Below are 25,843 nucleotides of genomic sequence, written 5' to 3' on the forward strand. Positions count from 1 at the left end.
GTGGGAAGCCACGTGGCTTCCCAACGGTAACTGACAAACTTTTTTTTTTTCTGATTTTGTGTCGGCGACGCGCCCCCACGCGCGAGTGGGGTGCACGCGTCTGACACAAAAAAAATTAAATATTGCGCTGACGCCAGGCTAACGTCAGCGCTGACGTCACATGACCTCAGACTCTCGGATTGGCAATTCCCCACGAGCCCGGAGCTCGGACCTCCACCTTCCCCTGAGCTATAGCCCACGCTGGGCTTGCTCTGAGAGCAACTCCAGCGTTGGAGCCCTCCCCCCTGGCAATTCACTATTCAATCCACCTAATGAACAGTAATTGCCCTTAATGAACAGTAAGTAGCCCTGGCAATAGATTTTGCATTTCCACCGTTACACTTCTATAGCCCTGGCAATAGGCAATAAAATATTAGTATTTTTTTTATTTATAAAATTAATACAAAATAATTTTAAATGTAATATCGGATAAGATTTTTAATCGTTGTCGGTGCGCCACGTGTCATTATCCTAAGTATTATTAAATAATACAAAATAAATAATTATAATATGGATTTCTGATAAGATTATTAACCAATCACGTCGCGCCACGTGTCATAATCGGTTCACAATCTTTGAGGATAGATTTCCATCAGATTTTAAACGAATGACGGCATGCCACGTGTCATAATCTGTTAACAATCTTGGATGATAGATTTCCATCAGATTTTTAACGAATGACGGCATGCCACGTGGCATTATGCAGAACCTAATCCTTTCTGAATCCTCTATATAATCCACCATCCATCTTCACAAATCTCACACCAAAATTCTCAAGATCTCTATCATTGATCTCAAAATTTCTGCTTCCTTATTCACAAAAATCAGTTTCAATATTCATAGTTTCTGTTTCTTTCTTTCAATGTCTTCTTCTTCTTCCTCAAGGATGATGTGGGAATTGAATCAGGAAGAGGAAGACTTGTTTAACCAATCAGAATCAATGTTCAATCAGCAGGGGGTAAGAAATGAGAGGGAAGAAGATGAGGAGCGTCAAATGAGAGATGACGACGTAAGAAGGGGCAGAGCCTCACATTCCCGTCGAGTCATCCAAGCTGCGGCTCAGATCTGCAGGCCCAGGCGTTCCGGAAACATTGATAGAAGCAGGCAACGACGAGGTATGGAACTCTTGGATGATTATTTTGTTTCTAATAGTGCATTCCCTGATACGTACTTTAGACGTCATTTTAGAATGGAACGACATTTGTTCAACAAAATCATGATTGCTGTTTGCAACCATGATTCTTATTTTGTGCAAAAAAAAGATGATTTTGGTGCTATGGGTCTACTGCCGGAGCAAAAAATTACTGCTGCCTTGCGGATGCTTGCATATGGAGCATCTGCAGACCAAGTGGATGAGATAACGAGGATGGGGCAATCAACCATTCTTGAGTCCCTGATGAGGTTTTGCGGAGCAATCGAATCTATCTACACCGCTGAGTACCTCCGCAAACCCACACACATGGACTTGGAGCGGCTGTTGAAGAAGGCGGAGATGCGTGGCTTTCCTGGAATGATTGGAAGCATTGATTGTATGCATTGGACGTGGAAAAACTGTCCAAGTGCATGGCAAGGCGCTTACGGGGACAGAAAAGGGGCAAAAAGTATCATTCTGGAGGCGGTGGCATCTTTTGATACATGGATTTGGCACGCCTTTTTCAGGGTCCCGGGAGCTCAAAATGACATCAACGTCCTTGCCCAATCCCCAGTGTTCAACGATGTCCTGCAAGGAAAGGCACCAAAAGTTACATATGAGGTCAACGGACGTATGTACGACGGGCCATACTACCTAGCTGACGGCATCTACCCGCGCTGGTCAACATTTGTCAAAACAGTGCCACGTCCGCGGAGTGCGAAGGAAAAACACTTTGCAAGCTGTCAAGAGGGGTGCAGGAAGGATGTGGAGCGTTGTTTTGGTATCCTCCAAGCTCGCTGGGCGATCGTCAGGGGTGCGGCCAGATTGTTTGATGTAGAGTCGCTTCGATCCATCATGATGACGTGCATCATTCTTCACAACATGATTGTGGAAGATGAGTACGATTATGAAGCTGTTGATGAATATGAGCCAGACCCGATGAACAATTCAAGAACACGTATATATTGTGCTCATGACGCCACCGATGACCCCGTGCAACATGAGCCATTACAAAGGGATGGACGTTACAATGAAAGGCTCATTCAACGATATACTGCATTTCAAATGCCAGACATGCACAATGCCCGACAAATTGACTTGATAGAGCACCAGTGGGCATTGAAACAAGCTGAGGATAATTAAGTTCATTTTAGTGTGTTATTTTGAATTTGGTATGTTTATGTAATTTTTTTATGTTTATGTTTATGTAATTCTTAGTATATGTTTATGTTTATGTTTATGTAATTTTTTTATGTTTATGTTTATGTAATTTTTTTATGTAATTTTTTTATGTTTATGTTTATGTAATTCTTAGTATGTTTATGTTTATGTTTATGTAATTTTGTTATGTTTATGTTTATGTAATTCTTAGTATGTTTATGTTTATGTTTATGTTTAATGGACTTTTAACAACATAAATAACTTACCAAATTAAATAACTTACCAAATTAATTCTTAATATAAATAACTTACCAAATTAATTTGAATAAATATTCATGAACATGGAAACAACATAAATAATACAAACAATAAATAATAAATTACAACCCAAAGTGATTGGAAAATTATGGGCTCCGATTACAAAAAGTACTCTATTCATCATCACTTAACCAATTTGTGCTGCTAGGATGATCTTCTCTTGCGGTGCTAGAACCACCTTGGCTTGCTATTGTTTCTCTTGCACGCCTCCTTCGCACCACGTCCGCTTTCTCTGACTTCCAAAAAATTTAGAATTTGGAGACTTCCCTTCTAAAGACATGTTCATAATCTCACGATCTTGTTGAGCTCGTCTTTCTTCTCTAACATGTTCCATTTCTTGCCTAAGTAGCTCTCTTTCTCTCTCATTAGCATAAAATTCTCTCTCAACAGCTGCTGCTTTTGATGCCTTATCAGCCTTATCAACCTCATCTTTCGCCAGTTCCCTCGCCAAAGTCAATTCACCTTGGCGAGTAAGTTCTTCCATGAACTTTGCATAATCGTTCTTGGAAGCACTCCCTTTTCTCTTTGTAGCCTTCTTACCTTGAGGCCTAATTGGAAAACGGGTCGAACCCGACGCTTGTTCAGGGAGGGGCGTTTCGGGCACTTCTTCTGCATCATCTTCATGAACATGATCGGGTGTAGAGTTTAGAGGGGTGCTGTTCATATGCACTTCTAGACCAACTGGCACAACTCTAAATTTAGGACAATCTTTGACAATATTCCAACATTCCCACCGGTTGAATGATTTATTTTTGCCTTTGGTTTTGGCAGCATACCAAGCTTGTGCTTGAAGTTCCTACACAATAAAAATAAGTAACAAATAAATAATACAAATAAATAATTATAATGAAAATAAGTAACTAGCAAATATATACATATATATATATATAAGTAACAAAGATAATGAAAATAAGTAACAAAGCAAATAAGAAGGCTTCAAGTTTAGTAAATAATGAAAATAATTAACAAATATATATATATATATACACATTAATTTTAATGAAAATAAGTAACAAATAAATAATACAAACAACATAATTATAATGTAACAAATAAATGTAACAAATAAGTAACAATAACATAATTATAATGTAACAAACAACATAATTATAATGTAACAAATAAGTAACAATAAATAATAAATTTTGTACGTAACAAATAAAGAATACAAACAATAAATAATAATATCTTGTTACCATATCCGAGTAATTTTCCCCACTTCGAATATTATTACTAGCTTGTGCCAAAGCGTCTCTCCACGTACTAAACGATTGGCTAAGTAATTTCCAACGACTGGACATCGATTCTTTGGTTCTTTTCCCACCAATTTTCTCAAGATAATTGGTATGAATAAGACTCCACATTTCTCGCAACTGCATCTCATTACCCGTAAGCGAACTATGAGTAACTTCAACCCAGCTAGTACACAACGCAACATCTTCAATAAGCGACCAATTCGTACCTGCACCAGTGGTCATTTTGTTGAAAAAAAATGGATTCAAACTTTGAGACAAAGAAAGGAATGTGATTGAAAGTGGTTGAGAAAATATGAAATTGTTGTGAAGGTAGATGATAATGAGAAGGTATTTATAGAAAAGTAAAAACAATTTTTTTACAATTTTTTTCAGATTTTTTTTTGAATTTTTTTGAATTTTTTACATTTTTTTTTGAATTTTTTTGAATTTTTTACATTTTTTTTTGAATTTTTATTCAATTAATTAATCTCTGCCGTTGAATATAAAAAAATTTGAATTCCAACGCTCCAGATTGTGCCACGTGTCACAACGGTAACTTTTCAGATTTTTTAAACTATTTTTTCATTTATTTTTTAATTTATAAAGCATTTTAATATCCACCGTTGATCTCAGATCGAACGGTGGATATTAAATCTGACAATTTTAAAATTTTTTACCGTTGAGATCTAACGGTCCACATTAAGTGACCGTTAGGATCTAATGTACCGTGGGAAGCCACGTGGCTTCCCAACGATAACAGACAAAACTTTTTTTTTTTTCTGATTAAAGTGTCAGGACGCGCCCCCACGCGCGGGTGGGGTGCACGCGCCTGACACAAAAAAAATTAAATAATAGGCTGACGCCACTCTGGCGTCAGCATGGCGTCACTCCCACCCCGGGCTCAAGGCCTATCAATTCCTCACGGGCCTGGCCCTCGGGCCTTCCCCTTCCCCCCGGCTTCCCAACGCTGGAGCCGATCCACCTTCACTCGGGCCTCCGTTTTGGAGCCCGTCCCCCGAGCTAAACCCCACGCTGGGGATGCTCTGAAGAGATAGACCGGTCAAGCGACCAGGTGGATCTTAACTGACAAAAATACCCCTTTGCTTTCTTGGACCATACATCTTATTGGCTGGCCTTCTCAACATATCATATACCTTCCCGCACTTGATATTGAGAACCTTCCCACGTTCGGACCACCACACCTGACGGCGTCGTTTCGTATTGTAAACAATCACCAGCTCTGCAAATTGCATCGCAACTCTCCTTCTTCTTCTGCCTCCTCTTGCTCTGCAAGTCGCTCCATCTCCATCTTCAAACGGTGTCGTATCGACTCAATTCTGAAGAAGTAAACAGTAATGGGGAAACAGAAAGGAGATGCAGCTAGGAGCAAGGCACGCCCTTCAAGCAGCAGGTAAACAAAGACGAGAATTTTCGCTTTTTAAATTCTCAAAATGACCAAGAAATTTCAATTTTCCATCGATATTTATGTGTTTAATATTTTATTATATGGATATTGATAGTCTGGCGGCGTCGCTGGTGCCGTCGGGTTCTACTGCCACGGTGGGCTTCGGTGGCTACGTCGGCGGTTCTCGCCTCGAGGCTTCCCTCCCCAGCGAAGATTCTACGCCCTATGTGGTACTTTTTCCATATTATTTATTAAATTTTGGAAGTATTTAATTAAGTTCTTGTTTTTAAGCTTACTGCATTTAAATCAACTGGTAGAATGTGTGTAATTTCTGTTTTTTTTTTTATTTTTTTATTTTTTTTTAACTTAATGCTTTGATAGTTTAATTAATTGGAATTAATTAATTTTTTTTCTTGGCTTTAAAATGCTGATTTAAGTTGTTCCAATGAGACTAAAGTTCCCATTTTGCTTAAAGAAATTTACTATTAATAAGGGAGTTCATGTGCAACCTCGTTTCGGATGAGCTGAGTATCTGGTTCCATATTGATTTTTCGTTAATGCAGGATGTAGATAGTGAATTGGCTCTACATTTGAAGAGACTTGCAAGGAAAGATCCGACCACCAAGGTAAGCTTGTGTAAGCACGCATGTTCTTAACCCTTAATACTTTGATATTTGTTTGTGTGTGATGGTAAGATTTGATTTGACTTGTGCTCTTTAATAGCTTAAAGCTTTGGCATCTCTATCCGCACTGCTCAAGGAAAAGTCCACGATGGACATAATACCAATCATTCCGCAATGGGTATAGTTTCTTGCTGCTTCATAATAACATTAGAGTTAAAGCAAAATCATGTATCTTGCATTATAGTTTTGGCTAACTTTTTCATGTAATTTAGACTTACGCCACGCTTTTTTTTTGTAGGCATTTGAATACAAAAAGCTTGTGGTGGACTACAATAGGGATGTTCGGCGAGCAACTCATGACACGATGAACAATCTTGTCACTGCTGTTGGGTTTGTCTACTTTCACTTTTTACTTTTCTGCCTGTTGTTTCTGGATAAAACATGCTGTTTTGAAATCTGTGAATTTAAAGGAGAATTCTATCCTGAGCTTTAAATCTTGTCGGATATACCGTGGAAAATTCATTGATTTGGTTTGGTAGTTGTATACATTTTTAGCTTGATTGATAAGCTCCTATGTGAGGTGAGGATTCTCTTTGAAAACAGCACAATAATTTTAGGCCTTGTTTGGTATCCTATTTGAAAATTTTTATAACGTCTCAAAACATTTCTTAAGAATTTTTCTTGAAAACAATTTTCTATAAGATCAAAAACTTGTTTGGCATGTGATTTAAAAATTTTAAATCATACAACTTAAACTAGACAAAAAGATCCAAAAAGAGGGGGTCGGGAGAGAAAGAGGAGAGAGGAGGAAAGAAAGTAAGAGATGAGTGGAGGAAAGAGAAAGAAGTGAGAGGATCGGAGGAGATAGAGAGGAAGAGGAGTGAGAGAAAGAACCGAGAGAATGAAGAGAGCGGATTGGAGGAGAGACCAAAAAGGTAAAAAAAAAAAAAAGAGAAGAGGGAGAGAGAAAGAAGAAAAGAGAGAGAGATAGATTTGGAGTGAGAGGGGGAGAAGGGAGAGAAAAGAAAGAGTGAGTTTAAGTTTAAAAACTCTAAAAACTCACTTTTTGTGTTTTTAGATAATAGACTATATTTTTGAGTTAGTCTTGAGTTTAGTTTTTGAAAATAGTCCTACCAGACAAGTTTTTAAGGCCTAAAACTTGAAAATTGTTTTTGAGTTTAAAAAGTTGGATTCAAGTAGAGTACCAAATAGGCTCTAATAATCCACACACCAGGTGATGGTTTGTAAATGCTATTTTTTTTTTTTTTTTTTCACATAGTTACATTGTGTGTAGAACCTCCCTCCTTCCCTGCCTCGGCGTCCCCTGACCTCTTTTTAGCATTTCTCAAACCTTATTCACATAGGACCTCTTTTAAAATGATTAAATCCCTATGCTTTGAAGTGCCTTTATTGTCAATGCATAGTAGTTGCATGTGTAAGATCATCATGTACTGATTAGCTCAACTTTTCCTAAATGCACTGAGACAATCATGGTTGTTTGTTTAGGAGAGATTTAGCTCCACATCTAAAGTCTCTGATGGGACCATGGTGGTTTTCTCAATTCGACCGACTTTCTGAAGTTGCTCAAGCTGCAAAGCGCTCATTACAGGTTATTTTGCGAAGTATTGTCATTTTTTGTGTTGCTTAGTATTAGATATTGCCCTCAAAATGCTAGATTTTGCATCAATAGAAGTATTGAAATTCTACTTGAAATGAAGAATGAAAATGAGTGTTATATTTTAGAAATTTGTGAATTTTATCCCTTTTTCAAAGGAAACACAAAAATTCAAGGGCTGAGCCTAATGTAGAAAATTCAGAATCTATCAAGTATATTCTCATCGAAAAGCAATGTATTGAGTATAATAATCTATCAAGTATATTGCATGGAATAGGTGCAACCCTATTAGGCTGAATGCAGTGGAGTATGCCCCCACAATGGTACTTTATTGGTTGGAGATGTGCTATTCCAGAGTGCAATTTTTTGTCTGGGCTTTAGCTTTGATCTCTTGGCCTGGGCTACCTACCACACATTTGTGGTGTACTTGGGCCTCAAATTGGTCCAGCCTTCTCTTAACTGTTGGTACTGTTGCCTTAAGTTCATAATACTTATTCTCACCATATCCACACCTTTTGTAATATTTTCTTCTCAATTATTTCTTTCTTTTTTGCAAGGGGCTATGAAGATTGTTTTATTGTTCAAACCTGGTGCTGATTGACCTATTCTTTGAAACTCCTTTTTTGTGTTTCATATACGACTTTGGGTTAACTCTTGACATGACTGTAATTGTTGCTCACAACAGGCAGCTTTTCCAGCTCAGGAAAAGAGACTCGATGCTTTAATTTTATGCACAGCAGAGGTTTTTACCTATTTGGAAGAAAATCTGAGGCTTACGCCGCAAAGTATGTCTGAAAAAGCAACTGCTGTTGATGAATTAGAAGAGATGCATCAGCAGGTATGCTTTAGAATATGTTATCTTATCCCAGTGTAATATGCTTTAAACCATGAGCATATGTCTCATTAGAAGAACTTAATGAAACAATACTCTCAGATTTAATGTTTCTTATCCTGTTGGATTGCAGGTGATATCTTCTTCACTTCTGGCATTGGCTACACTTCTTGATGTCTTGGTTTGCAAACAAGAAGGAAGACCAGACTCTGAGAAGATAAATGCTCCACCAAAACATGCTTTGAAAGCTAGGGAAACAGCTATTTCTTTTGCTGAAAACTTGTTCACTGTTCATAAATATTTTGTAGACTTCTTGAAATCTCCGATTTCTGCTATCCGTTCAGCCACATATTCTGTATTAAGTAGTTTCATTAGAAACATTCCTCATGCCTTTAGTGAAGGAAACATGAAAACTCTTGCTGCTGCAGTATTTGGTGCATTTCAGGAGACGGATCCTGCTTGTCATTCATCAATGTGGGATGCAGTTTTGCTATTTTCTAAAAGGTTTCCTGACAGTTGGACTTCTATTAATGTACAGAAAGTAGTACTAAATCGATTCTGGAATTTTCTTAGAAATGGGTGCTTTGGATCTCAGCAGATTTCTTATCCAGCTTTACTACCTTTTTTAGACACTGTGCCATCTAAAGCAGTAGTGGGAGAAACTTTTTTGCTTGAATTTTTCCAGAACCTGTGGGCAGGAAGGAATCCATCTCATTCCTTAAATGCAGATAGATTAGCATTTCTTGGGGCTTTTAAAGACTGCTTGCTTTGGGGATTCCGTAATGCATCAAGGTGAGATTTTTTTCTGATGGTGTTCAATAATTTTGTGAATCCATCTGGTTTTGTGCCCAGGGGGATTTTCAGTTTATGTATTTTTATTCCCTTTTTTTTACTTTCATATTTTAATTGTTTTTCTTCTGATACCAGATATTGTGACAAAGTGGATTCCATCTCTCCTTTTCAAGTAAATCTTGTCAAAAATGTTCTGGTAAAGCTGTTGTGGCGAGATTACCTTTTTGCTAGTAGCTCAAAACATAAGGAGAAAACCTTATCCAGATTATCAGCAGATTCATGTGAAAGTGGTTTGATTTCCAACGAGAAGACTGTGGGAACATTGAATATTATGTACCCAATGAGCTACTTGAGAGAGTTGGGGAACTGCATTGTTGGGATTCTTTCAGGCATTTATTCGCTCCAGCATGATTTGCTCTCAGCTTTCTCCGCAGAATTTGACGAGAATTGTCTGGGTTTGTTTAATGATGATGGTAAATTGGGAACAGACAGTGAGCTTGCAGAACGAATTATTCAATTTATATCATTACTTGGAGAACATGCAATGCAGAAAGGTCAAAGTTGGCCTTTGGGTTGTTTAGTTGGACCAATGTTATCTAAGTCATTCCCATTGATGAGATCACATGTAAGTAGCTATTGCACAACCCCTCGATAATTGAGACAAATTTATGTTAGGAATTATATATATTCTTCTTCTGTATATTGTAATATCCGGATAGCTTATAACTGATGAGATAGTTGTCTATGTTCTGGGGTAGCTGTCAATATCTGTTGTCTCTTGCTAGCATCTTTATTGGCTGCATCGGAATAGTACCTATGGTTACATGCTGACTTGTTTTTCCGTACATTGCAGCTTGTGGAGTATAAAAGTTCACTTTTTTTCGTTTTAGAAAACTCAACCTTTGTTGTCTTTCTGTTAATTCTTTCCCTTGCCTTCCAATTGTTGCAGTCTTCTGAAAATGTTTCAATTCAGTAGTTTTTTTAAAGTTAATAAAGAAAAAGATTGTTATGGTAATGGACGTAAAGATGGGTAGTGAATTCGCTGAATTGAATTATGTCATCTTGAGAATCGATGTATTGCATAATTTACATATTATGCTTTGTAACTTCTAGTATTCACTCTTCTATCTCGTTTTCTTGACATCAGGATTCACCTAATTGTGTGAAGATTCTATCAGTTGCTGTTTCTGTATTTGGACCACGCAAGATAGTCCAAAAGCTTCTTATCCAAAAGAATCTTTCTTGGGAGCATTCTATTGATAGGGGGGATAAAGAAACAGAGGCAGATCTATTCATGCAAATATTCAAGGAGAAATTTGTTCCGTGGTGTTTGCATGGGAATAGCTGCTCCTTAAGTGCTCGGCTTGATTTGTTATTTTCATTGTTTGATGATGAATATTTCTCTGAGCAATGGGATATTGTTATCAGATATGTGACTGCTCTGGAACATTCTGGATGTGCAACTTCTTTAGACTCTGACCACATAACCATATTGTCAATGCTCTTAGAGAAAGCAAGAGATCGAATTGCAAGCACTAAAGAAGGAGAAGTATCCATGGGCAACCCAGAAAACTGGCATCATGAGCTTCTAGAGTCAGCTGCTGTTTCTGTTGCTCGTTCCCCACCTTCCGGAACTTGTAATTCTCAGTTTTTGTGGTATGTGTATGGTATTTGTTCTGACTGATTTTGTTAAGATTGAATAGCTCTAGATTATTCGTTCCTTCTTTCCCGGGATTGACTACTTCTATATTTAAAAAAGAAAGCTATTGATCATCTCAAAGCATCTTTGCTAAACTTGATTTATATGTATCTGGCTGATATTGTAACCTGAAAATGATTATATAGGATTAAAGTCCTCATTTAATGTTGTGTTTCACTTTCATGGACTAAAACTTTATTGCCTTATCTGCAGCACTATTGTCGGTGGTTCAACAAAAAGCAATCAAACATCTTTTGTGTCAAGAAATACGTTGATCCTGATATTTGAGGAGGTATTCAAGAAGTTGCTTTCTTTTATTCTGGCATCCTCCTTTACTTGGGTTAGGAATGCAGGTCCTCTATTGACCGCTGTGGAAAACTGTATTGGGCCAGAATATGAAAGTTCCGTCACCATGTTTGAGATGGCTCAGTTTGCTCTTGGAGTACTTGATGGCACCTTGTTTTCCTTGAAGAAACTTGGTGAAGAAAGTGGGCTGGTTCCAGTTATCTTATCCGCAGTTTTTATAATTGATTGGGAGTTTCTGTTAATATTAACAACAATAGAAGATGCCCCTCATGATGAATCAAAGGAAAAATTGAAGGCCAGGCTGGGATTTGGTGAATCTTTTCATGCTTTTCGATGTAAGATAAGTAATCAGTTCTGGAAAAGCCTTAGCTTACACAATCGGCAGGCATTGGGGAATATTTTGATTCAGAGTATGAGATCTGCCATATTTATTGAAGATAAACTAGACACAGAAAAATTCACATCTTTGTGTTGCTTGTGGATGCTTGAAGTTCTTGATTGTGTCTCTCAGGATCAGTATGAGGAGCAAAATCTGTTAGACCAACTTCTTTGCAAGGGTGATAGCTGGCCTTTGTGGATTGTTCCCGATTTTAGTAGCCCAGAGGGATTAGTGCTAAAAAATTCATCTGCTGATGTCCAGGTACGTGGGGATTATTCAAATTATACATGTGTTAATGTTATACATTCTTGTTTATGCAATCTTCTGTTACATGGAATGTGTAGACTTGTAGACTTATAGTTTACATATATGACAAATTCAGGACTTTGGCCATCGCAAGTTTGTTTCATTTATTTACAAGATCATCTCAGAAGTTGGGATTGATAGAGTTGTTGCTGGTCATGTAAAACATAGTCTCCCTCCCTCCCAGGGAACAACAAATGAAGGGCTTACTCGATCTTGGCTTGCTTGTGAAATATTATGCACATGGAGGTGGCCAGGAGGAAGTGCTGTTTCTTCGTTCTTACCTTCCTTGAGTGCATATGCGAAGAGTAGAAATTTCTCTTCTCAGGAGAGCTTGTTAGATTTTATTTTCAACATTTTACTTGATGGAGCACTTATTCATGGAGGATGTGATGCACAGAGTTTTGTCTATCTATGGCCTACTTCAAATGATGAAGTGGAGGATATTGAAGAACCCTTTTTGAGAGCTCTTGTAGCTGTACTTTTCACTCTGTTTAATGATAATATATGGGAAAGAGAGAAAGCTGTGATGCTGTTGGAACTGCTTGTGAATAAGCTTTGTGTTGGTGAAGCAATAAATGCAAACTGTTTGAGGATTCTTCCTCTGATTGTTAATGTTCTTATTCGGCCATTAAGTCAAAGAAGCATCAAACCTAACGATGAAGAGACACAGCCTGATTCTTCTGGGGAAAATCGTGTACAGGATGTTATTGAAGGCTGGCTTCAGAAAGCCATATCATTTCCACCTTTGATCACATGGCAAACAGGACAAGGTAAATTCATGTAATTGCTGTAAGTCAATAAATCTATTTTTGTCATCTCACTAAGGTTAAGTAAATAATCACATGGTTGAGAGTAAGAATAGAAACTGTTTTTATTTCATACATAGAATGCCCACCTTGACAAGGTAGGGCTGGCCTCCCTCATCTTTCACTTGTATTAAAGGGCCATGAATGATACTGCTTGAGGATTATGTGATTGATTTACAGTATTGTCTTCTCGGAAATTTTATTAATGTGTCATTTTTATTTCTTCCTGTAGATATGGAAGATTGGCTTCAGTTGGTTATAGCTTGTTATCCCTTTAGTACACTGGGGGACATACAAACACCAAAGCTGGAGAGAAATGTCAGCTCTGCAGAGAGAACACTCCTACTTGAATTATTTCGGAAGCAGAGAGGTCCTGGCACATCAACTGTAATTAATCAGCTTCCAGTTGTGCAGACTTTACTATCTCGGCTAATGGTTATTTCAGTTGGTTATTGTTGGAAGGAGTTTAATGAAGAAGACTGGGAGTTTGTGTTATCTCAGTTAAGGCGTTGGATTCAGTCAGCTGTTGTAATGATGGAGGAAATTGCTGAAAATATTAATGACATTATCACAAGCCGCCTTCCTTCTGATAATCTCGATGCTGTCCTTAATAAGCTTGGGAAAATTGTCTATATTTCAGATTCCTTTACTATAGACATTGCGAAGAATGCCCTTTTATCATTTTCTCTCTGTTGTGGACCTTTTGGTCTCCAGCAAGCAGAAGATGCAGATAACATAAACCCCTTGAGAACAGAAAGATGGGACCCCATCAAAGATCGAATTTTAGAAGGTATACTTAGATTGTTCTTTTGCACCGGCATTGCAGAGGCCATCGCACGCTCCTGTTGTGATGAGGCTGCATCTCTCATTTCATCATCCCGATCTGAACATTCGCATTTTTGGGAGTTGGTGGCCTCAAATGTTGTCAACTCATCGACAAACGCTAGAGACAGAGCAGTGAAGTCAATAGAATTTTGGGGGCTCAGCAAAGGAGCCATTAGCGCTTTGTATGCAATCCTTTTTTCTTCGAAACCCGTTCCTTTGTTGCAGTTTGCCGCTTATTCTATTATTTCATCGGAACCTGTATTACAGTTGGCTATTGTTGAAGACAAAGCTTCTTTAGACAGTGTCACTAATGGCGAAGAGGATTCATCCCCTCTTGATATATCAACAGAAACAAGCATCCATTTAAAAGAGGAAATATCTTGCATGATTGAAAAGCTACCATATAAGGTTCTTGAAATGGACCTGGTGGCAGAGCAGAGGGTAAATGTGCTTTCACATAGTAGCTAAATGAATCATTATGGCCTGCGTTCCATCATTATATCTTCAGTTACTTAGTACTTTCTAGCTCTCTGCGATGGTTTTTTATTTCTTTTGTTCTCAAATTTGCAGGTACATGTCTTCCTTGCATGGTCTTTGTTGCTATCTCATTTATGGTCATTACCATCCTCATCACCTGCAAGGGAGAGACTCGTCCAGTATATACAAGATTCTGCTAGTTCGGTGATTCTAGATTGCCTTTTCCAGCATATTCCTCTAGAACTGTGCATGGCACCTATTCTTAAGAAGAAAGATACGGCGCTTCCTGCTGGTATAGCAGAAGCTGCAGCTGCAGCAACACACGCCATCAAAACTGGTTCAGTATTGTTTTCTGTACAATCTCTGTGGCCTGTTGAACCTGTGAAAATAGCTTCGCTTTCTGGAGCAATGTTTGGTTTGATGCTCCGCATCCTTCCTGCTTATGTAAGACAGTGGTTCAGTGATTTACGTGATCGTTCTACATCCTCTGCAATTGAATCCTTCACAAGATCATGGTGCAGCCCACCTCTCATCACAAACGAATTAAGCCTGGTATGTATAGCTTGAAAGATATTGTTAATTTTGTGTTGCTTCTGAGGTGGCCGTAGCTTGTCAACCATGATTTTACTCCGCTGCTTCTCTAGTGCGAACTTGTTCATACACGCAGGAATCTATAAAATGCTGCTATAATTGATAACTTAACCATGTTTGCAGTGCGATTATTGAACAGTTGTAGAATAGTATCCTCAATTACTTTAGCAATCAAGAATAGTATCCTCAAATGACAATAAATTGTGTTCTAATTCTCGTGCAGATTAAAAAGGATGAAATAACTGATGAGAATTTTTCGATTATCGTAAGCAAGTCAGCAAATGAGGTTGTTGCTACCTATACAAAGGATGAGACTGGACTGGACCTTGTTATCCGTCTTCCTTCATCTTACCCGTTACGACCAGTCGATGTTGATTGTCGGAGGAGCCTAGGTATTAGTGAAGTGAAGCAGAGAAAATGGTTGATGTCTATGGCGTCTTTCGTTCGTAATCAGGTAAATTGAACTAATTAACCTTGCATTTATAGGAGAATTACACTTATCACTTAGTGGCAATAGCGAAGACTAACAAATCTTTCTAATACTATTATAAAATTTGATTTGATCATGAACGTATATGCGGGAAACAGCAGCACACACTGAAACTGGGTTTTTGATTTTTTGGTAAATGAAGCGGGGTAATTTGATCTTACACAAGGCGGGTCTAAAGATTAGCGAGGGAGACGAAAGGAAAGTTCAGAATAACATGAATAGGTCGTAATAACAAAGCGGATGGACCAATTCAATAGTTTTTTTTAACTTGTGTGATGCAGAATGGAGCTTTATCAGAAGCTATCAAGATATGGAAGCGCAACTTTGACAAAGAATTCGAAGGCGTGGAGGAGTGCCCTATTTGTTACAGCGTCATCCATACCGCAAACCACAGCCTTCCTCGCCTTGCCTGCAAGACCTGCAAGCACAAGTTCCATTCCGCTTGCCTCTTCAAGTGGTTCTCAACTTCTCACAAATCAACTTGCCCGTTGTGCCAGTCTCCATTCTGATATCGCACAAAAATTAAACGTTTATCCGGTCGGTATAAGTACCGGTGGTTGGCTTTTGATTGTGATCGGAGAATGTGAATTCTACCTTATGAGCTCCCTCCATGCCGAGTGCAGCCAAGTTATGAATTTTTGAATGCTACATCTTAGTTGTGTAATTAGAATCTTGGTTTTTCATTAACCCGACACTCCTTTTCGATTATATATGCTTAGAGCTTTTAGGTTATAATTATTTCTCAGTAGTTTCTAATGACGAACGTGACCCGAATCTTGCTTCACCTTGGATGTTAGAGCAATCTATAAGGGCTTGTATATTCACAGTAACTAAGTGCACACCCTAATTAAGTTCTTGCAAGATTTCTGCTTTAACTGATGTGCGACTCTTTAAGTTTAACCTTTACATCTTCATATGTCCCCTTCATGTGTGGCGAATTTCTAAACCAAACATGTGATTAAAACAAATGGAGTGACGTGGAGTGCATCTAGTTGGTTGACTTCACATGTGGGACAAATTGCTCTGATATCATAAAGAAAACTGAGGTTTCACCATAAAAAGAGTAGCCCAACCTACCCGTAAACCCTTGCAAGATTTCTCCTCATCGGTGACTCTTTGTCTGTCTGCATACTTAAAAAGGTTACAAGTTTCTCAAATATATCTGAAAATGCAAATGAAATGAAAAGAGTTGAGTTCAACATCGAAACTACAAAATGTGAACTGATCTACATATGATACAATCCCTTCAGACACTTATCCGATCGCACTACAAGTTCAATGATAAAAATAAACGATATTTTTGCTATGATCATGAGTATGTTAATCAAAAGCAGTAACAAATTATGATTGAATAAGATCAAAATCAACGGGGGCCCGTGAGGCGAAAAAAAAAAGCAGCTCTGCCAGTTTGTGTCTTCTGTAACTACCGTGATACAAAAATCATATTCGCCTTTCACCTTATCGAAAGGAACCAACCGTTTCCCGTGTCAAAGGAACTAACTATCAGCCCGCATCAAAGGAACTAGCCATCTCATTTCTGCTCCATTTCCATTCGACAAGTAGTATACTTTCTTCCAGTTTTCCTCTGTGAATGCTTCGCGGCGAATAAGCCTCTGTCTGCCATATAATACAGTAGAAAAAGGCTGAGAATGTGAAAAGTTTGCAGGGCAAAAACATTACGAAAGTTTTAGACATGAAAGCAAGCCTCCGACGAGTTTGATTGTAAGCACTGACATAAAGAATAATGCATTTTCATTATGTGGTTGTTGGCCTAATGTCAGTCACTTGAATTTGAAGGACACCAAACCATGTCTGACACATTAATAATTATTGTCTTAAACCGAAAATTAAGATATATGTACTATCTATCTTTTACTAATTTTTCAAATGACATTCGCATGTGTCATGGTAAAACAAATTAAATCGGAGTATATACGCAATCTAATATAAAATGATGCAATAAGACTGCATTGAAAACTTGGCAAGCATTAACTACATACCTAAGGTAGTAATGGCAAACAGCTGCTGCTTCATCTAAAGTGTAGCGTGAAAGGTTGACGCGAGCATGTACGGGCACATCTGGCAAGTCTTGACGAAGCTTTCCTACTGCTGTTGAATGTGAAAATGCGCCCACCATCATGTCATCATTCCGCATAGATCTAAAAGCCTTCACCTGGAAAATTTGTGTCACATGTGTGTGCATCAGTTTTCAATATACAAAATATTGCAGACAAACCATAACTTAATACCAACTTGTACACCCAAACTTGATTGCATAAACATAGATGAATGGACATTCTGATGGTCCTCACATATAAAGATTTACGAATTAGAAGCATACACCAACATTATTCTCAACCAAACGGAGGGGACCTACCGTAGCGAGTTCTTTAGCATGTATTGGTCGAGTAGAACGAACGGTTACTGGCTCTTCATACTCACTGAACGTAAACCAGTTATTATACTGCAGAAAGCGAGCATAAAAATACAGCAAAAGTTTACAACACAGCTCTAGAAACAAAATTCATTAATAAAATAAATATCAATTATCAAGTAATCAGTTGCACCTGATCAACTGCAATAAGCACGGGAATGTTTTTCACAAGAGATAATTCCTTCCTCAAATGAACTACCACTCCAACAGCTGCATGAGTGTGCCTGATTCCTGAATTAACAAGGTCATATAGAGTTGAACCTTCAGGCATTGCCATGGAATCAGTTCCATCTCTCATCCACCCAACACCAGCACCTTCTCCCAAAGGAATAGGATCAAGTATTTGGCACGACAATTGTTTTAAATGGGATTCGTTATATTTCAGGAAATCCTGGAATAAAATGACAAAAAGATGAATACAAAGCCATGGAGATGATCAAGAGCACATAATCCAAGATTTATGGACTATTCTTATTTGTCAAAATTTAATCCCTTCAAAGGTACTCAGAGACTACTGATCGTATTTAAGTCAACAGCATGTTATAATACAGAAAAGAAAGCTCCACAATCTTACCTTCAGAATATTTTCAGCCTGAACAGGCGTGTCCCAAAGACCTGTTTGTGGGTTTTTATAGAAGAATCCTCCATGAGTCCACTCCCTGCCTCTCGGAACATATAAAACCAACCAACCTTCCTCACGAGCCCATTGAACTAACATTGCAAGAGTAATACTCTTTCCGCAGCTTACAGGACCATCCAAGACAATCTGCTTTTGGGCTTTTTTACCTGAAAAGGAAAACATGGATAAGGGCATCTTACACATGATCCATCATTCAACATGTACGTGAAACTAAAGTATGCATTGCAACATTGATTATCCATAAAGGGACATTGGAAACAATGAAAAGCATATGAGGCCTTGCCAAACTAAGCAATCCAAGATATTTATCCAATTTCATAGCCTCCTCGTTTTCAACCCTTGTGATTAGCAATTTTCTAGTACATGAATTATGAAGTTATGAACCCTTGGAAATCTATACTAATCAAAATTGGGTCTTTAAATTGGAGTTAGATCATACTGAGCTACAACATAAAACCCATCATTTTCAACTGTACTAAATACGAATTACAGCATCGATTAACTATAAAGCAATATCAGAATCTATAGAAAGCATAACGAGGCCTTGTCAGATTAAGAAATCTAAAAACTTTATGCAACTTTCTAGCTTCCTAGTTTCCTACTAGCATAATGAGCCATTGGACATCTATAGATATCAAAATCGGAACTTTAAAATCGAGATAGATTATAATATGCTACAACAAAAAACAATCCTTTTCAACTGTGCCGAATAAAAGCATTAGTCTCAAACTTTACCAGCTCTAAACAAGTAATGCATTATGCATCAATCAATGGAACACAAAGCACGCACCTTTAGTGCTAACCGAGTCCAACGGCGGGTCCACGATCCTTCGAAAATTGTCACGAAGATCGAGAAAGCTCTGGCGGACGATCACCGCGCTCTGCATTGCGTCCTCGAACTCCTTCACCATCCCCAATGGCAACCCCTCGGGCAAAACATTGTTCAATTCCTCCATCCTTCAAATCAAAAAGCATTCACATCCCAATAAATACACACATAGATACAGAGCTACATCGACTTCGTTACAGATTTCGATTAGGGTAAGGGTTTTACTTGAGCTTGAAGTAGGAGCAGGTGTCCTTGCGACTGAGCTGAGAGAGTGTCGGAGTGGAAGTGAACAGAGGACGGCCGTTGGGTCCCACATCGAGCGACCGGTCCTTCTCGTCGGCTTGGAGCTGGCGGGCGCGGGAATTTTGGCCGGAGAGAGCCGCGTCGACCTCCGATACGGCGTCGTCGGCGGCTGATGCCGGATCGTTTTTGGATTTGCCGGTCTTCTTCGTCTTCTTGGCCATGGTGTCCTTGGACGTCGAGTAGCTCATCGTCGCCGTCAGCCTCCATGGCTCGGGTCTTGGGCCGCCCGACCCGGATGCCCGTCGGAGAAGGGTCCGAAACATTTCGCCGTCCTCAAGGGTTTTGCGAGGTTTTTTGGAGGAGAAGGCGAAACAGCGTTGCTACTGTGAAATTGGCCACACCATTTGGTGGGTAAAATTGTAATTTTGAGAAAAAGTGGGCCTAAATCTATTTGGTAAAAAAAAAGGGCCTGACAGTCGGTAATATTTTGGGTCAGATGGGCTTCGTCTCTTTCGAATGTGTAGCTGGGTTTTGGAAGTATAAGCCCACCAAAGCAGAAGTGAAATACCATCCATGCCACGGTGTGAAACTTGTACCCAGCGCACAACCCTAAAGACACCACCCGTACAACGGATGTTTGCTACGTGTTCGAAAAGTAAATCACATATCAAATATACGTTTGTCACTTGATAAATTGGTGTAAGGAGAATCTCTCGTTTCTTAGAGGTAACTCTACCATCGTATGGTGAATCGACTTTCATCAGAGAATGAGCCCCCAAATGTGTCAGCTTTGTGTTTTTAAATAGCACTACCCTGGTGGACGGTATAGTTAGATAATAGAAAACGAATAAAATGGTTTTGAGTGATTGATAAATATAGTAAGATTAATGATAATAGACAGTGCACAATAGTGGTGTTTGTGGCATGGACAATAAGTGAGCTAATGGGGTCAGAGTTAAAGATTGTGTGATCCAACTCAAAAGGATTTGGCTTTAAAAGAAAGTAACAAGTTACAATTAACAAGAACAGAAAGGTTTATCACAACCAGTTGCATTATTGGTGTGCCGTCCTGTATTTTCAGCACACTAACAAATCTCTCATTCACAGAGGCCATAACACGCGTCAAAAGAAAAGAACCAGGCAGATTATAAAATACGGGAAAGGATTCTCGCCGGACTCTTTTCTTGGGGATCCCATGATCGTGACCGTTTATCGTATATTATGCGGTTAGAAATCATTTTAAATTTAAAATTTAAAATTAAATATAAATAGTACCTAACAAAAACTGACCTCACGATGCACGATAAACGATCATGATCATGAGATCCTCAAGAAAAAGATCCGGCGAGGATCATTTTGCATAAAATACAGCAACTACTTCACTAACATATTTTAATCTTCACAATGCTTGGTTTATAAGTTTATATTGTAAAGTGGAGACTTGTGGAGCACGATAGTTCACATTTCTTTTTCTGGTAAAAATCTTTCACATTTTGGAAACCATACATCCGGATAACTTCCTCACCAATAAACCAATCACTGTATTCTGATATGTTAGGACTAAAAAAATTGCTTTTTGCTTACTATTGAGAGCAAGAATATCACGTATGTGAGAAATTAAGGATCTTATAACTTGTTGGACTATTTCTCGTATTGACATATGATTTTATGGTGGAATGTCAATTTTTTTTCATGGTATCAGAGCGAGTTGGTCTTTGTATAAGCCCAAAGGCAACACATATTCTACATCACCTGTTTTGTATTATTCACATGTTAGATTTGAAATTTCTTTACACTTGAAGAGATGTGTTTAGAGAATAAATCGTAGATACAGAAAATAAGGACTCTTTTATATATTTATAAGTAGTTACAATGGTATGATAGCTCCAAAATTGAATTCGATTCGTAATGTACCGTCTTTGGGATGTTTGAAGAGTCACACTACGGATCATAATATTTGATTTTTTAAATAATGTGACGTAGAATTGGAAGAGCAGTTCAAATCGGCGAATTTCGATGTGAATAGTGTTCTTTGTGATGAACAATACTTTTGGAGTTTTCGAAGTCAGTTAATGGTGCAAGATACCTTTCTGAAATAAGAATATGACGAATCAAATACATTGCTTTGCGGCGACCTAAGACGAATTTCGGGAGTTTGAGATCGTTTGGTGGATCAAAAAGTAATGTTATTCATTCTATATTTTTATATTATATTTTTATACTACTTTAGGTGGAATCTGATGTGGACAGCCACATCATTTGAAAAATTTACAAAACCCAAGAAAAGAATGGAGAAATACTCCTCATATACCACAATCATCATTTAATTAATTAGTTTTTCTTAATTATTAGTTTATTAAATAATAAACAAAATTTAAAATTTTAATTAATTCAAATGATGTGGCTGTCTACATCAAATGTCATCTAAGGTGGTATGAAAATGTGATACAAAAATATAGTATGAATAGCATTACTCGTGGATCAAAACCAAATTTAGTTATTTTGGACATCTTCCCGTTTTGTATGTTTTTGTTGTTAGGGTCTCATGAAACTATTTCAGCATCTTATGATTGTATTTTTGTTATCATTTTCATAATATTATTAAGAAGGGTGAATGACTAATTTAATCTCTAAATTATCACCTGAGAGAAAATTAAATTTCTAAGCTATTTTTTCAGAAAAACTAGTCTTTGAATTATAAAAATCTGTCAATTACATCCCTAATTTAAATTTGAAGCTACTATATTCAATTTTCCATCAATTTAAGTCACGTTACTTACATGTGATACACATTGGAGGATAGATTTGTAATTTTACATAAAGAAATAGTATATGGAGTTAACTTTGAAGGGTAAATTATACATTAAATTCGCAACCTATATGAAATGTTAAGGGCTTATAGGTGAAAAAAATGATGGTATTACACTCTAAAGTGTGTCAAGTGACTTAAGTTGACAAAAAATTGGATAAAATAGCTTTGAATATAATAGTGTGGATGAAATTAGCGATTTCTAATGAATTGAGGGACTTAATTTATCCAAAAAACAATCCATAAACCTAATTTTCATTGAGGTGATAGTTCAAGGACTAAATCGGCACTTTACCCTATTAAGAAAGTTGAGATTTTTTCAATTATTATATGAGAATCCAAAATTATTCATACGAAGGAAGCGTGCAATTCATTTAGGCTGATGTTGTTTACACACTCTTCATTAATATCTGTCATTTATTCTTCTCAATTCATTCGATTTGACGGTAGAAAAATAAAGAGGGGTGTGTAGGAGGTAAAAAAGGGTGTGTAGACACTAGTTTAGAAAATTTTCGAACTATTTGTTTCATTTCACATGGTATCCTATAGTTAAACCCTAAACTCTAAATTCACTAATATTATAACACACTCACACACCACTTGGTACTGCAATATTTCTTTTCACTTGTAAGTGAGAGGTTCTAGGTTCGACTCTCGTCAAAGGCAAATTTAAATCATATGATTATGGTTAGCCTAGTGTGAGGCTTAACCCTCTTCCCCACCCCTTAGTATAAATAATATCATTTGTTTAGGATAAAAAAAAAAGAAAAAAAAAATACGCACACACTCACACGTACCTGGGATTCTCAATATTGTAGATTCATGAATAATTAAATGAGCCGGCCATTTGTACTTCCAAATATGTACATTTTGCAAATACAGACCATAACTAGTTAAGACATCAACTACAAAGTTTACTTCTAAAAAAATATGAAATTATTTGATAACCTCAAATGAAGAAATCAGCCACTGAATATCTTCAATGATTGATTTAATTTTTAGGAAACTCCACTCATACCTTAAACAACATTGATGACCAGTTTTGAATCTACCTCCACTAAGATTCAAGCAGACGAAAATGACATATATAGAGCTCAATTTGCTATTGGTTTGGCGTTTTGGTGTTGCACAAATTGACAAAGATTCAATTAGGTATTCGGTTTGCATGCGATGGGGTAAAATTAATTTGATCACCCCAAAAACCCCACTAGTGACCGATAGGCTCAGGTAAATCCACTAATCAAATTTTTATTATTTAATAACAAACATGCATCTCCACGGAGTCATGGACTGTGATGCAAGAGGCTAGGGCTCTATATTTTGTCTTACTAATTAATAGATTATATACTATGTTGGGAATTAAAGCTGGATTCGATAAGAAACTGCCTATGATTTGAGTCAACTCTGAGAATTAAAGAGACTATATATGGTTCAGAAGACAATGAAAATTGTTGGTCCATATATAGTCATAGGACACTATTGGTTTACCCTTATTGATAAGTACATTTTATGAGGTCCGTTCCCACGGATTAGTAGTGTGAGAATATTGTGTTATCTCAAATCATTTAACTAGTGTGAGAATCTTCTATTGAGTACCTACAAGTTTTTTTTGGATATTACTATTGAAGCCATTACTATTTATACTACATTAAGGGAAGATAAGAGTTTGAATCCGAGATTCAATGAGTTGAGGACAATAAAGGAAAGATTAAGTACCTCAAATCCTCCAATCTTTTAGTGCTAGTATAAATTAGTTTCAACTTTTTTAAATATTTCAAACAAGTACTCAACTTATTAAAAATGTCATATCTATTAAACCCCAGTTAAAATTATGTTAAATTAACACTTTGCCTCCAAAATCAATAGGAAGTCATGAAAGCATAACTTCCACCAACTAACAGTCACCACCACCACCGCCCCCATTAGGCCATCACTTCCAAACCCATGTAAAACCACCAACTCCACCCTACAACTCAAGCCACCAACATTGAGGTGAAGGTCATGAAAGGTGAAGGTCATGAAAGTTGCTGAAATGGTATGGACTGCTATAATGCGGCCACCACCATCTTCATCGCCTGTAAAGAAGAACGAGCCGAGATTCGCGAATGAGGAAATCACATGAATAGAAATAAGTTCATTTAAACCCCATTTGAATTCTTAACCCTCTTCGAAGATTGCTGTCATGATGTAATTCCAATTTGGGTTCCCCTTCAATTTAATTCAATACCCGTTTGATTATTGAGTTCCATATTATATATACCATATTTAAAATTTAGATTTTGAGGCAACTAATTTAATGTTGACCATGATATATCCAATTGGAGGATTTGAATATAATCTATATTTGAAAAATTAACTAAGGCTCTACGGATGTGACATTTTCAATAGGTTGGATACTTATTTAGAATATTTAAAAATATTGAGACCAATTTAGAATGACACAAAAAATTTGAAAAGTTTTAGGTACTTGATCCTAAAAAGAAATATTTTAACCACTAAAGTAATTCATCAATTGATTCTTATTAAATCTAAGTCAAAATTTCCAATTTCTGACCACAAAAACTGAGAACAATAATATTAGTGATAATTTGTACTTCAACCAGTTCCTTGAGACCATTAAGAAGTTAATTATTCTTATTAAAGAATTAATTCAAATAATAAGAACTTTTGAGGTAAAATAAATACAAGATTAATCAAATTTTGCTATGATTAATTCAGTTATATTTTAAAATGAGGAGATGATTCACACCCATCATTTTTAATTTCTCAAATATCCACCTCTTTATTTCTAGCTAGCCAAATGGTGAACAAGCCAAACGGAAATAACAAGCAAAATTAAACAAGAATATGTGACAAGCTAAAAGAGTGTGTGTTTATCATTTTCTTTCTAAATATTATGACTTAGTTGCTATAATCATCTTATGTTTATCACATCTCAAATCATACTCTTTATTTCTAAGTCAAATTTTGACTAAAAAGACTAAAATTAACGTTGGAGTTTAATCTCTATTAAATTTCTTAAGTTCTAAACGATTATTACTATAGAAGTAGCCTCGACAAATGTAGTTAGTTTGAGAAACCTCTAGACATGATTGTGGATCTCCTAAACAGTAGTCATACTTGGTAATTTAGTGTGGAGTGTCTTTTCTTCTTCGACCGAGTTGAAATCTCCAACAAAATTTATAACAAGGGCCACTAATAATGTACCATATCCTCTCTCTCTCTCTCTCTCTCTCTCTATATATATATATATATATATTTACGAATTAGCTCTTGGGTCTATTAATTAGTATTTTTGGTGAATTCATAAAAGAAATACATTTATGATCAAAGATTACATTGTTTTAGTGCGTCAGAAATAAGGTTTAGTACACAAAGTGTTATAATATAAGTGGTTGGTCTTTGAAAAAAAAAAAAATTCAACCACTTGTATTACAACAATTGATGTACCGAGTCATGTTTCCGGCAAATTGAAAAAGCTAATACTAGATAGACTAAATTTTTAAGGGTAATGTTAAGAAGATCAATTTTTTTTGTCCAAATTTGTAAACTCAATAATGTGTCACCAATAAAAAATAAGCACGTTAATCAACATTTTAATGATAATCCAATTATTAATAGGGAATTGTTATTGACACTCTAAAATTCTCATTCTACACTTCAAACTTTCTATATTTAGAAAGAAAAATACATTTGTAAGGAGTATAGAATAAGATTTTTGAAATTTCAATAACACTTCCCTTATCAACAATCACATTATTTAATTTACAAAATTTAATTTAAAATTTCAATCTACCTAGCAGTACCTCACTGAAAATTTCTTGTCTTATACAATCATACTCACATGCAACCGTCCA

At 36.9% G+C, this 25,843-nt stretch overlaps 2 protein-coding genes across 2 annotated transcripts; one reads left to right on the forward strand and one right to left on the reverse strand.

The window, feature by feature from the left end:
* The first annotated feature begins 5,076 nt into the window (after window positions 1-5,076).
* LOC103945602 (E3 ubiquitin-protein ligase listerin) lies at window positions 5,077-15,906 on the forward strand. The gene is made up of 16 exons (XM_009356205.3): window positions 5,077-5,296; window positions 5,406-5,520; window positions 5,854-5,916; window positions 6,014-6,091; window positions 6,212-6,303; window positions 7,420-7,522; window positions 8,214-8,366; window positions 8,494-9,152; window positions 9,288-9,777; window positions 10,300-10,808; window positions 11,065-11,797; window positions 11,919-12,612; window positions 12,881-13,914; window positions 14,044-14,502; window positions 14,765-14,995; window positions 15,313-15,906. Exons 1-16 carry the CDS (start codon window positions 5,241-5,243, stop codon window positions 15,538-15,540), a joined length of 5,697 nt encoding a protein of 1,898 aa, XP_009354480.2. The 5' UTR covers window positions 5,077-5,240; the 3' UTR covers window positions 15,541-15,906.
* Window positions 15,907-16,133: 227 nt separating this feature from the next.
* LOC103945612 (28S ribosomal protein S29, mitochondrial) lies at window positions 16,134-19,563 on the reverse strand. Its single transcript, XM_009356212.3, has 7 exons — window positions 19,160-19,563; window positions 18,896-19,062; window positions 18,040-18,251; window positions 17,599-17,856; window positions 17,409-17,495; window positions 17,032-17,204; window positions 16,134-16,648 (listed from the first exon to the last, which is right to left on the reverse strand). The coding sequence occupies exons 1-7, from the start codon at window positions 19,498-19,500 to the stop codon at window positions 16,528-16,530; spliced, it is 1,359 nt and encodes a 452-aa protein (XP_009354487.2). The 5' UTR covers window positions 19,501-19,563; the 3' UTR covers window positions 16,134-16,527.
* Window positions 19,564-25,843: the final 6,280 nt, after the last annotated feature.

The sequence above is a fragment of a genome, unplaced genomic scaffold, assembly GCF_019419815.1.
Source record: "Pyrus x bretschneideri cultivar Hongxiangsu unplaced genomic scaffold, Pyrus_bretschneideri_v1 Contig5, whole genome shotgun sequence".
NCBI classification, from domain to species: domain Eukaryota; kingdom Viridiplantae; phylum Streptophyta; class Magnoliopsida; order Rosales; family Rosaceae; genus Pyrus; species Pyrus x bretschneideri.